At 34.0% G+C, this 13,143-nt stretch overlaps 5 protein-coding genes and 2 non-coding genes across 7 annotated transcripts; 6 read left to right on the forward strand and 1 right to left on the reverse strand. All coding sequences in view use genetic code 12, as the record gives it.

The window, feature by feature from the left end:
• Nucleotide 1: 1 nt before the first annotated feature.
• On the forward strand, nt 2-1,780 carry CTRG_04802 (uncharacterized protein; the record flags this gene model as incomplete). Its single annotated transcript, XM_002550458.1, has 1 exon — nt 2-1,780. The coding sequence occupies one exon, from the start codon at nt 2-4 to the stop codon at nt 1,778-1,780; it is 1,779 nt and encodes a 592-aa protein (XP_002550504.1).
• Nucleotides 1,781-2,314: 534 nt separating this feature from the next.
• EHT1 (medium-chain fatty acid ethyl ester synthase/esterase) lies at nt 2,315-3,712 on the forward strand (the record flags this gene model as incomplete). Its single annotated transcript, XM_002550459.1, has 1 exon — nt 2,315-3,712. The coding sequence occupies one exon, from the start codon at nt 2,315-2,317 to the stop codon at nt 3,710-3,712; it is 1,398 nt and encodes a 465-aa protein (XP_002550505.1).
• Nucleotides 3,713-4,324: 612 nt separating this feature from the next.
• CTRG_04804 (uncharacterized protein) lies at nt 4,325-6,352 on the forward strand (the record flags this gene model as incomplete). The annotated part of the gene is made up of 1 exon (XM_002550460.1): nt 4,325-6,352. The coding sequence occupies one exon, from the start codon at nt 4,325-4,327 to the stop codon at nt 6,350-6,352; it is 2,028 nt and encodes a 675-aa protein (XP_002550506.1).
• A 171-nt stretch (nt 6,353-6,523) lies between these two features.
• On the forward strand, nt 6,524-7,270 carry CTRG_04805 (uncharacterized protein; the record flags this gene model as incomplete). Its single annotated transcript, XM_002550461.1, has 1 exon — nt 6,524-7,270. One exon carries the CDS (start codon nt 6,524-6,526, stop codon nt 7,268-7,270), a length of 747 nt encoding a protein of 248 aa, XP_002550507.1.
• A 306-nt stretch (nt 7,271-7,576) lies between these two features.
• On the reverse strand, nt 7,577-7,659 carry CTRG_06309. The gene has a single exon. It is a non-coding gene; the product is annotated as a tRNA-Thr (tRNA).
• Nucleotides 7,660-8,122: 463 nt separating this feature from the next.
• On the forward strand, nt 8,123-8,206 carry CTRG_06308. Its single transcript has one exon. It is a non-coding gene; the product is annotated as a tRNA-Thr (tRNA).
• Nucleotides 8,207-8,384: 178 nt separating this feature from the next.
• GSL1 (Gsl1p) lies at nt 8,385-13,097 on the forward strand (the record flags this gene model as incomplete). The annotated part of the gene is made up of 1 exon (XM_002550462.1): nt 8,385-13,097. The coding sequence occupies one exon, from the start codon at nt 8,385-8,387 to the stop codon at nt 13,095-13,097; it is 4,713 nt and encodes a 1,570-aa protein (XP_002550508.1).
• Nucleotides 13,098-13,143: the final 46 nt, after the last annotated feature.

Consider the following 13,143-nt stretch of genomic DNA (forward strand, 5'->3'; position numbering starts at 1 on the left):
CATGCCTGTGCCAACAAGTACTTTAATTAATTCTGACTCTGAGTTATCAACTGATGACCGTATGGAGCAGCAAAGAAGAATCTGGGAGCAAAGACATGCAGAAGAACAAGAAAGACGCAGACGCGCCGAACAACAAAGAATTGGTTCCCCTTTTAAACATCCATGGTGGCAGCCCTTTGGAGTAATAGGACCGGCCCCTAGATGCTTGAACGAATATTTAACTATGGAAATTTCAAACTCTATAAGATCCAAACCTAATTGGGAATCTAAATACAAGAATGAGGAGATTTGTCAGAAATGGATCAAAGAAATTAAAGATCAATGTAAAGACAAAACTAATTCTATCGATCAAATCATTGAATTCGTCTTTAAGGAATTAGAGTGGTATGAAAGGGTCGAGAGGGAATTGGGAGCTTTCAAAGTTGGGTGTGATGATAAGATTTTATATTCAGATGCCGCTATTTCTGAATCCTTGAAGAACGACTTTAAATCTGGTGTGGATAAATTGGTGGCTTCATTTAATGGTAATTTTGATTACCACCCGGGTTCTGATCAAGCAGTTGTTGATTTAGTCCATCCATCTTTGTTTGTTGTTCAGTATGATAAAACACCTGTCATCAGAAATGGAGTGCTTGAGGTTGTCAAGTATCACGAAGAAATTCAAAATGTAAAACCCGATGTTGATTGTTATGGTATTTCAGAGAAATTTCAGTGGTTGCCTGCATTAATGGCAAAAAACTCCTCGGGAAAATTTGAATTCGAATCATATATTAATAACTTGCACCCAGTTGAGCACAAGGACTTGTATGATTCAATTGATGCTATTTTCAATGCTGCTATCCCTGGATTAAACTGTACGTTGACAAGATATGCATCGAAAGAACATATACGTATTCCAATTCCAATAGGTAATGATGCCTATACAGAAGAATATATTAGAGCACACGAAGAGTTAGACCTCGAATTAGAACGTGAAGCTGAAGAAACTGGAGTTGATTATGATTGGGAGAGAATGGAAGAGTTTGAGGAAACTAAAGCACAATTCTTACGTGAAATCATCCCTAAATGGGAAGGTGATCCTGAATTTGATAAGCCAATTAACCTTTCTAACTTTGATAATTTGAAGGTGATTGTCAAGTTGGCTGATATTGAACTTACCCCAGAACGCCCTTCTTATCCAGGTGGATCTTGGCACGTCGAAGGTGCCATCAATGAAGATATTGTTGCTACTGTTTTGTACTATTATGATATTGAAAACATTTCTGAATCTAAGCTTTCTTTTAGAACTGGGTTTGAAGACCCTCAATATGAACAAGGTGACAATGTTTACACTGAAGTTATTTTTGGTCTTCATGACGAAGATATAATGGTTAAAGATATTGGCAATATTGAAGCTAAAGAAGATAGAATTGTTATTTTCCCAAACATGTTCCAACATCATGTTGATCCATTTGAACTAACCGACAAAACCAAGCCTGGTCGTAGAAGAATATTGTGTTTCTTCATAGTGGATCCATATAATGATAAGGTTCTTAGTTCTAAACAGGTGCCACCACAGAATAATGAATGGTGGAACGATGCTACATTAGATTACTTATTTCCTAACAATTTGAAAGAACGAATCTTAGACTTGAAGAACGGTGAAACTTGGCCAATGACTTTTGAACATGCTGCTATCGTTAGAGAAGCCTTGATGGAAGAAAGATCAGCACGTGAGTCTCTTGATGATGGATACAACGAGTCTGCCTTTATGAGAACATTTTCGTTATGTGAGCACTAGGGATTTAAAGGTTGTCCATTCCGTATGTATGTAGACCCCTTTTATTCCATTCCAAAAGTTGGTATATATATATATTAAAAATGATGTAGAGAGTGCAATAAGTAAAATAATATATTTCTAAAATTCAAGAGTCTGTTGGATAAGTAGAAGAGTACAGCCATCAGTCTCTGATTGCTACTGTTGGTACCAGACATGAACATTTGCAAGGTTTACCGTAATAAAAAAATAAACCGCAAGAGATCCGCGGAATGTGAATTTCTTTTTATTATTTTTTTCTTTTTTGATTTAACAGCAAAACGTCTTCATTTGAAATCTATTGTTCATGATAGTGTTATCAGTAACGGCTATAGAGTACATGGTCTGGTTCTGTCGTTAACTCATTGGGGACCGTCTTCTCTCTTTGATACATTGATTTGATAAACTAAAAGAAATCGAGACGCGTCCGTTTAAACTTGACGACGGACTTTAATGGTGATTGTGACACAAATCTATGTTCCATCCTTTTGAGTTAACACCGAGATCTTTAAAAATTTTATGAAAAAGTCCAAGCTCGTTCCATGTTTAATTTCTTCTTCGTTCACTTTCACTTCTTCTTCTTCTTCTTCTTCTGGAATAAGCTTCATAGCCTGTTTTTTACACAATACCAAAGTGATGACTGTTTTAGATTGGGGTTACAGAGCAAACATTAAGGTTCACCAAGCTGGTGATGATCATTCTGCTAACTTAAAGTTGAAGGATAATAATGGAACCGTTAAATTTAGTCAATTCATCAAACAAGATTTGAAGTTTTTAGATCCTTCCAAGAAATTATACTTGAATCCTTACTTGTTTAATGGATCTTTGCAAACTTTGTACTATACTTCCATGGATAGTTCCAATAAGTTTATGATTTATTATGGTAGAGAATTATTTACCTACAAAGATAATGGTATTTGTTCATTGGATTGGGTTATTCCAAAACCAAAGAATCCAGAACAATTTAAGAGACTTCAAAAGGAAACAATGCCTGAAGGTTTCCCTAGATTACACCCACGTTGTAGATATTTTGACAAAGAAGAATTATCTCAATTACACGAAGAAAATTTGGAAAATACTAAACCAGTTGTCGCTATTCTTCATGGTTTAGCTGGTGGAAGTCATGAATCATTGATTCGTAATTTTGCTGAACAAATTAACAAAAACACCAAAGATTGGGATGTTGTGGTTATTAATTCCCGTGGTTGTGCCAGAACCAAAATCACCAATGGAAAATTATTCACTGCTGGTTCTACTGATGATATTAGAGAAGTTTTGCAAACTTTCAAACAAAGATGGCCAAAGAGACCCATCTATTTAGTTGGGTTCTCATTTGGTGCCGCTTTAACTTCAAACTTTTTAGCCGAAGAAGGGGAAAAGGAAAATCCAACTAACTTGGTTAAAGCTGCTTGTACCATCTGTTGTCCATGGGATTTTGTTGATGGTGCTCACCATTTGCAAGAATCTTGGACTGGGAAGTATTTATTGAGTCCTGCTTTAGCTAAATTCTTGACCAAGCTTGTCACAAATAACTATAAAGAATTGAACAAATATATTCCTGATATTATTAACGAAAATACTTTGAAAACAATTGAAAATTCAAAGTCTCTTTGGGAATTTGATGACAATGTCACTTGTAAAACCACCCCATATAATAGTGCCTTTGAATATTATAAAGAATTGTCCCCAGTTAATAAGATTGATCACATCAAAACCCCACTTTTGGCATTGAATTCAACTGATGATCCTGCTGTCGGTGTCAAGTTACCAATCCTGCAAATGAAATCCAATCCTTACTTCTGTTTGGTTGAAACTGATTTGGGTGGTCATTTAGGTTATATTCAACAAAATGGTGAATTCTGGTGTGTAGAATTGGCTGAACAATTTTTCCAAAAATTCGAAGAATTAATAGAGTAGATAGTGATGATACATATACAAAGACCTTAATGAGATCAAATGTTTGAACACGTTTTACTACGTTGATTAGTCTTCTAGAATGTGGCATGGCTTAATTAAACTTCCTAAATGTTCCTTCTTTCTCCTTATTTCTCCGGACGAAGTAATAAAAAAAAATGGGGTGAGAATATAGAATTTGTTAAGTTTTTCCGAGACCATACAAAAAAAAGAAACTTTCTGGTTGATTCCCAGAAGACGGGCAAGTTTAAATTATTCCGAAATTCACCCGAAAGAAAAGCAATAAAAATACCATTCGATTATCATCAATAAGCCAATTAGATTGATAGAGTATACCACATCTCGGTTAGTGATAAGTGATGTCATAGCGTTTACTGTGCGTTTTTTTCTTTTATTTTCTTTTGGTAGTTTAGTTTGCTCTGGAGCACAATGTGGACAATCAGCACCGAACAATTGACTTATTGTTTGTGTCTTGCATTGTTGTTCGATTTCACGAATGATTCAAAAAAAAAAAATTTAAACTGGTTTCTTCTTTCTTTCAATAATAGTTCTTTTATATATATATATATTTTTTTCTAGAATATACCTATCTATGACTACTAGTGTTAATTTAAAATGTTTAATCATCATCTAAATCTTGCTTTGTTTGATATCAAATTAAAATCTCAACATAAAAATTTAATTTTAATCAAAGGTAATGATAGTGAGGTAGAAGCCGTGCCATTTGAAGGAAGTGTCAAATTGTCCTTGAATGAAGATATACATGTTAAAAAAATATCATTATGTTTAATGGGGGAATTTTACTATGAGTATCTGGATAAGATTACCCATGAACTGTTTATTGACAGATTGTGTGTATTAAAAGTTGATTGGAATAATTTGTTAACCGATGACAATGGTATTGTTGTTTTTGGGAATTATGGTGATAATACCATCCCAGTAAATAAGGTAAAGAATTTAAGAAGTGAACTTGGATCTGGTATTCATACACCTGGAAATCTTTCTCCTGGATTAACTGGATGTCCATCTTCGGGATATAATTCTGGTACTGCTACTCCAACAAGACCACCTGCTTTAAGAGCCAAATCAACTCCTATTTTCTTGAAAGAAAAAGACTTTTCCCAACCTTCAAAAATTTTAAATATCCCGAAAAGTGGGATTGATGGGACTCCATTCAAGAATATTCCAAATTCATCTAACAATTCGTTTTTATTACCAAAGGGTAATTATAGTTTGCCTTTTAAGGTCTTTCTCCCCACAAATGTTCCAGAAACAGTTGAGGGATTACCATTAGGAACAATTTTGTACAAATTACAATGCAATATTGAAAGAGGAAGATTTGAAAAGTCGGCAAGTTTAAATAAGCATATCAGGATTGTCAGAACCTTGCATCCCCACAACTTGAACTTGTGTGATTCTATTGACGTTGACAATACTTGGGTTGGGAAAGTGCAATATAATTTGTGTATGGCAAGAAAAGGTGTTCCCATTGGATCCTCGATCCCAATTGATGTTACTCTCGTACCAATAGTCAAAGGTATGAGTTTAAAAGCCATCCATGGTTGTATTGTTGAGCATTACCATGCAGAAGTTGGTACTGAAAGGTCTCCGGAATACGAAAGATTAATTGGTAAGCAAGAATTACAAATACCTAATACTGATGAGTTACCGTATGAGAAATGGCAATTTAGAACCCATTATAAAGTACCAGAAGATTTAAAAAAGATTTGTCAATCGTGTGAGATTAGAAGTGGAATGATTGTTGTCAAACACAGATTAAGACTCGGTATTCAATTGAGAAACCCTGGTGGTCATGTAAGTGAATTAAGAGCAAATTTACCTGTTTTTGTTTATATCAGTGCAAATTCAGGTCATGTTATTGGCAGACATTATGATGTTGACAATCATCATGGAACATTTCAATTGGATTACCAAAAGAAGGATTTGTTGTTTAAAAAAGATAAAGTCGACCACCCAATACCTAGTCCTTCTTTAGTAGAAACTGACCCTGAACACCGTAACGGTGAAGAAGACGAAGAAGAAAGTGATTCTGAAGAAGCTGTCGCCGACGGCGATGGTGATGGTGATGCTAATTTGGACCGTAATTTAGCTGCTCCTCCGCTATATGAAAAGCATGTTTTTGATAAAATTTATGATATGAATTTACCACAAACCCCATTGGAACAATTTAGATCACAACAAGCAACCCCATTACATTCAAATAGAAATTCCACTGCCGATGTATCCGGTTATTTTGATATTCCAATCTCCCAAGCATTAGAAAATAATTTAAAGAAGCACAGAGCACAAACTCCGATTTTTGATATCGATTATATGTCACATATTCCATCTTATACAGAAGCTATAGATGATGATGATGGAAGCGATCAACAAGATGATTTTGCTCCAGAGTATTCTGATAGTGGTAGTGAAAGTGCCTCTGGAGCCACCACTCCTATTAACATTAAGTTATCAAAAAACCAAAGTACTGGTCACTTTAGGTTCCCATTGAAAGGTAATTCTGCTCCTCATTTGAAAACAGGCTCTACAAGCAAGTTAGATAAGATGTCTATCGACTCGGCATCGTCTTCTCCGAGTTTTAAATCCAGATTTTCTCTTCATGGCAGAAAAAAGGACAAATAGATTAATAGATAGATAGATTTTTTGATTATCGTTTTAGTAACAAATACATATTCACTTTGTACATATTTCACGTGACTGACGCGAGTTTTGGATGGTAAGTGAAAAGAAAAATATTTTTGAAATCAAAACAAAGGACCAATTCTAGCAACACGGGGAGACAACAATATCGCAATGTTCATGAAAGATGCCTTTGAGAAATATTATGACAATGTTAATAAAAATATTGAACGTATGAAAAGGGAGAAGAAACTAATAGTTTCCTGTCGCCCCATGCAAACTACTTCACAAACACGACAACCATTGAGTAACATCACGTCACAATTCAATAAACAACCAACATCCAAAATAAACAAACCAGTCACATCCACACGTAAACTACTATCTCAGTTTGAAATTAAACCAAAGAGAAAAATTAGTATTAAGAAATATGACTTTAAGTTGTTAGAGAACCGAGGTTTCAATAATAAGTACACGAGAATTGAGAATGAATTTACAAAGAATAATAAAGATCCTTTGGTGAATGCATTTGTAGCAAAACTTGAAACTTTTATAAATTGGTTTAAATTAAATAGATTCCAGTATAAAGTTCAGGAGAAGGATGGTCAAGATAGTAAGGCAAATGTAATTAATGAAAATATTATAGAGAATACGATTAGGAGTAACTATATTCGTCCAGAATATAGTAAAGTATCAACACAAGCAACTCATAAGATACTTCAAGTTAATGAGTTAAGTGATTTCATGTATGTTGTTAAAGTTTGTAGTAGAAATGGTGAAGAGAAAATTGTCATGTTAATGAGTGTTGGTGATAATAAAGTGAAAGTCGATGATAGAATTAATCTTAAAGCTTTGTCTTATAAGATGGACTATAAAGGCAAACCTCTTGAAGTGTATATACGTTGGCAGTTGGTAATCTAATAGGATAGAGAATACATATATATTTATTGTTCAGATAATGATTATAAATATTTTCTAATGATTTATTGCCTGTTATCTCTCTTGTTCAACTTTTTTTTTTCTACAAGATTTGGTAAAAAGATGAAAGTAAAAAAGGGTATTGGTGCTACTCACTACTTTATTGAAACAATATAGTTAATGAAATAATAGCAATATATTATATATAACATATCACTCATAGTCTTACATGAATAGGTGTTGTAAAAAAAAAGTAGCTCAAATAAGAAATATATACGTATCATGCATAAAAGCACCAAAAAAATAAATTGCTAGCAGCAGGGATCGAACCTGCGATCGCTGCATTGCGTATTAGATACAAGTGCAGTGCCTTACCACTTGGCCATACCAGCTTTGTTATGTTTTGTTCACAATATGGTACCATTACCATCATATTTAAGAGTTGTCATAATCTTCTAGTCTTTGTCTACATGTATTTATTATTAAATTTCCCAAGATTAAAGTCCACAGAGTTATTTAACAAAAATATAAGAGTTATTAAATTATAATTATGGAAGAATATTGAGCCAATGACGAGAACTTCATAGAATATAATGGATTTTCACTTTGTCAGCCGAATCTTTTCCTACAACTTTGAAGTACTTTCAACTGCTTCGTAAAAAACAAGCCAATTTTGTAAACTGAGAGCATGGAAAATTATACCCTTACAAAAATACACAATTTGTGACTATATTTGTGCAATTGTATTGGCCATATTCATTCGATTAATACTCTAATCTTATTCTGATTACAGACACCACTTTTAAAACAATTATGAAATTCTTTAAATAAGCTGAAATTTGGCAAATGTTAGTTGCTTCTGTAGCTAAGTGGTTAAGGCGTCGCACTTGTAATTAAACAGAAATGCGAAGATCACAGGTTCAAATCCTGTCCGAAGCAATTGTTTTTATTTTTCCAATTTTGTATTAAATTTTTAAGAATATGTTATGCCGTAACTTACTAGACTTTTATATCACTATATATACTTGTCATCTGTAAATATGTCAATTGATGTTACTATCATGATCATCATTTTTTTTATAGCTCTTAACATTCATTAAATTATCCAATACTTTCAATGAACGAAGAAAAACCACAATACTCTGCCTGGTGCCTGGAAAACGGAGCACAAATTCCTTCTGAAAAGATATATGAAATATTCTTCAATTTAGGTGCAAAATTTGGATTTCAAGATGATAATGTCAATAACATGTTTGACCATTTTATGACGTTGTTAGATTCACGTGCTAGTAGAATGACTTGTCCCAATGCATTATTATCACTTCATTTGGATTATATTGGTGGGAAAAATTCCAATTTCAGAACATGGTTTTTTGCAGTACAATGGAATTTTGAACATGACTGGACACCGAAGAAGAGAAAGAAATGGAGAGTTGTTCCTGACTACCAGCTTTGGTTATTGAGATACCAAAATTGTACAGAGAATGATTTAATATATCAAATAGCATTATATTTGTTGATCTGGGGAGAAGCTAACAATGTCAGGTTTATGCCTGAATGTCTCTGTTTTATTTATCAATGTGCTTTGGATTATAATGGACCCAATCTCCCAAAATTTCATTTCCTTGATAAGATTATAACGCCAATTTACAATTTCATTCGTGATCAACTATACTGCCAAGTGGATAGCAAATGGAGACGAAAAGAAATAGATCATGCTAGGACAATAGGATACGACGATGTAAATCAACACTTTTGGAGTACCGAAGGGCTATACAAGTTGGCATTTGAAGACGGGAATAGACTATATCAACTTCCAAGATCGGAACGGTACCAAAAAATTAGTTTAATAGATTGGAAAAAGTCATTAAATAAAACATACCGTGAACGACGTACTTGGATTCATGTGTTGACTAATTTCAATAGAGTATGGATTATCCATGTCTCAGTGTTTTGGTATTTTATGTCCTTCAATTCACCGTCATTATACACACCAAATTATACACCGGAAAAGGATCCACAATTGCATATTAGATTAACTATTGTCGCAATTGGAGGGGTTATATCTGCTTTAATATCGTTAGGAGCATCAATAGCAGAATTCTTTTTTGTTCAAGGTTCATTCAAAAATATTTTATTATTGATAATTCTAACCGTGTTGAATTCTGGATCAATTGTATATAACCTTGGATTCTTAAAATGGGATGAATATTCATATCGTGGATCAATAATTTCCAGCATTCTGTTGTGTGTTTCAATTGTTACATTCTGTTATTTGGCAATGGTTTCACCTGGCAGTTTTAAAAGTGATTTTGCTAGCAATTTTCCCAAACTTAAACTTAGAAGTAGAATATTTTCAATTTTATTATGGATTGGTGTCTTTGCTGCAAAGTATTCCGAGTCTTACTTTTTTTTGGTGTTGTCGTTGAAAGACCCCATCCAAATCCTATCGACCATTGTGTTGAATTGCAATGGCAGCCATATATTTTGTCCGTTTCAACCTAAGATAACATTGGTCTTGTTCTATTTAACCGATTTGATATTGTTTTTCTTGGATACATATCTATGGTATGTCATTTGTAATTGTTTGTTTTCAGTGGGATTATCATTTTCGCTTGGAGTTTCAATTTTCACTCCATGGAGAAACATATTCTCTCGTTTACCAGATAGAATATTAACCAAGATTTACTATGGGGATTCAACTGACTTGATCTTGGTGATTGCTCAAATATGGAACAGTATAATTATCTCCATGTACAGAGAACATGTCCTCTCTGTGGAGCAAGTTTCTAAATTGATCTATCAACGAGGCATTGATGAGAACACAATCCGACCACCAATATTCTTTGTCTACGAAGATGATAACAAATTATATGACTTTATTAAAATTGAAAAAGAATGGGAAAGAAGAATCACTTTTTTTGCCCAATCACTATCGAGTCAATTACCCGAACCATTTCCAGTAGTTGCTACTCCTACGTTTACCGTGTTGATCCCGCATTATTCAGAGAAGATATTGTTAAGTTTACAAGATTTAATCAAGGAGCAAAGTTTCTCCAAACTAACGTTGTTGGATTATCTTAAGCAACTCCATCCATCAGAATGGGATTCTTTTGTCCAGGACAGCAAAATGATTCAAACTATAAAAGAAATGGATGAAGAAAAATTTATTCGTGATAATATCGATGATTTGCCATATTATTGTATTGGGTTTAAGGACTCTGCACCAGAAAACGTGTTAAGAACTAGAATTTGGGCAGCCTTGAGATGCCAAACACTTTATCGTACAGTTTCTGGATTTATGAATTATGAAACTGCTTTAAAATTGCTTTACAGAACAGAAGTCATTGGATTTGAACAAGATGAATTTCAAGAAGAGGAGTTGGATGAATTTGTTAAACGAAAATTCAACCTTTTAGTAGCCATGCAAAATTTTCAAAACTTCAGTCCAGATGCCAAAGAAGATGCGGATTCATTGTTTAGAGCATTTCCAAATATGAATGTAGCAATTTTAGAGTCTGTAAATGACCAGGAGTATTTTTCTACATTGTTGGATGTTTCACATAGGGGCCAGAATGGCGAGTACGCAAAGAAATATAGAATCAAACTTTCTGGTAATCCGATTTTAGGTGATGGTAAATCGGATAATCAAAATAATGCATTAATATTCTATCGTGGTGAATACATTCAAGTTATTGATTCAAACCAAGACAACTATATCGAAGAGTGCTTAAAAATTAAATCCTTATTAAATGAATTTGAAGAAATGAACTTAGATGTGAGCTATGGATATATCTCAGAACAACCAGATAGTAGTCCGGTAGCAATTGTGGGTGCAAGAGAGTTTATTTTTTCACAAAATATCGGTATTCTTGGTGATATTGCTGCTGGAAAGGAGCAAACTTTTGGTACTCTTTTTGCGAGAACTATGGGCGAGATTGGGTCAAAATTACACTATGGTCACCCTGATTTCCTTAATGGAATTTTTATGACAACAAGAGGAGGTATCTCCAAAGCTCAACGAGGCTTGCATTTAAACGAAGACATTTATGCTGGAATTACTGCCACTTGCCGAGGAGGAAGAATTAAACATTCAGATTACTACCAGTGTGGTAAGGGCAGAGATCTTGGATTCCAATCCATTGTTAATTTTACAAAGAAAATTGGATCAGGAATGGGTGAACAATTACTATCTAGAGAATATTACTATTTGGGTACCAAATTACCCATTGATAAATTTTTATCATTTTATTATGCTCATGCTGGATTTCATATCAATAACTTGTCAATAATGTTATCTGTCAAAATGTTTATGTTTTTACTTTCTAACCTTGGAGCATTGAAATATGGTACAGTAGAATGTAATGAAGACGACCCAGTACCAGGATGCCATAACTTGGTTCCGGTATTAAATTGGATAGACAGATTTGTTCTTTCAGTATTTGTATGCTTCTTCATTTCCTTTTTACCATTGATAATTCAAGAGTTCATTGAAAAGGGCTTAATAAAAGCAATCTTGCGGATCATATTGCATGTCGTTTCATTGTCACCATTTTTTGAAGTTTTCGTTTGTCAAGTTTATTCCCGAGCATTAAGAGATAATTTTGTATTTGGAGAAGCAAAATATATTGCTACGGGGAGAGGTTTTGCCATTTCAAGAGTTTCTTTTGCAACATTGTATTCTCGTTATGCAAGTTTGTCAATCTACTATGGAGGAGAAATATTTTTGGTAATATTATTTGCATCAATTACTATTTGGAGAAAATCATTACTCTGGTTTGTTATTACTATCATATCCTTGTGCTTAGCCCCTTTCATATTCAACCCCCATCAATTTAACTTTATTGATTTCTTCGTAGATTATCGCGATTACATAAGATGGTTATCTAGAGGCAACTCATCAATTAAAGAACTGTCTTGGGCTCACTATACTAAGAATAGAAGGGCAAGATTAACTGGAGAGAAGTTTAACGGTGGATACGTGCTGGGAAGAAATTCAGCTACTTTCAACTTGTTGTTAGGTGAGGTGGGTTCTCCATTGATAAACTTGATAATTTACCTAATTCCTTATTTGTTTCTTCATTCAGAGTCAAGGTTAACAAGCTTCAGTGTGAATAACCCACTACTAAAATTAGCAGCATTGGTTTTGGCTCCTTATGCTGAGAATGCAGTGGTACTTTTCCTAGTTTGGTTGATGTCATTGACATTAGCTCCACTTGCAGGTATATGGTGCAAGAAAGCACCGGCATTTTTTGCAGGATTTGCACATTTTTCCTCATTGATTCTTCATGTTGCAAACATTGAGGTTTTATTGTTCTTAGAGAATTGGAATGTTGTAAAGCTTTTATCTGCCTTGTTGGTTATGTTCAATTGTCATCGTGTGATTAGCAATCTTACGTTAATAATGATAGTTTCAAGAGAACGGACTGAGAATGTTAATCAAGCTTGGTGGTCAGGGAAATGGTACAAGAGTGGATTAGGAGTTCATGTACTTTCTCAAAATTTGCGAGAATTCATTGTCAAGATTCTTGAATTAAACAAGTTTACATTTGATTTCATAATGGGCCACTTTTTGTTGTTTGCCATGTCACCAGTTTTATTCATTCCCTATGTCGATTCATTGCATACAAGCATGCTTTTCTGGTTAAAACCAAGTCGCCAATTCTCACGACCAATTATCAACAGATCACAACGAAGACGACGCAATTGGCAAATTGTTAAATATTTCACTCTATTTGTTGGTATTCTTTGTGTATTTGCTACATTATTTGTAGCTCCACCTTTGTTGAAAGACAAGTTAAAGTTTTTAAAGAAATGGATAGGTTCATAGTCAACAATACGCAATTAGTACGAGAATTTTAGTTGGCATTTCAATG

The sequence above is a fragment of the Candida tropicalis genome (assembly GCF_000006335.3).
Source record: "Candida tropicalis MYA-3404 genomic scaffold supercont3.6, whole genome shotgun sequence".
Taxonomy (NCBI): Eukaryota; Fungi; Ascomycota; class Pichiomycetes; order Serinales; family Debaryomycetaceae; genus Candida; species Candida tropicalis.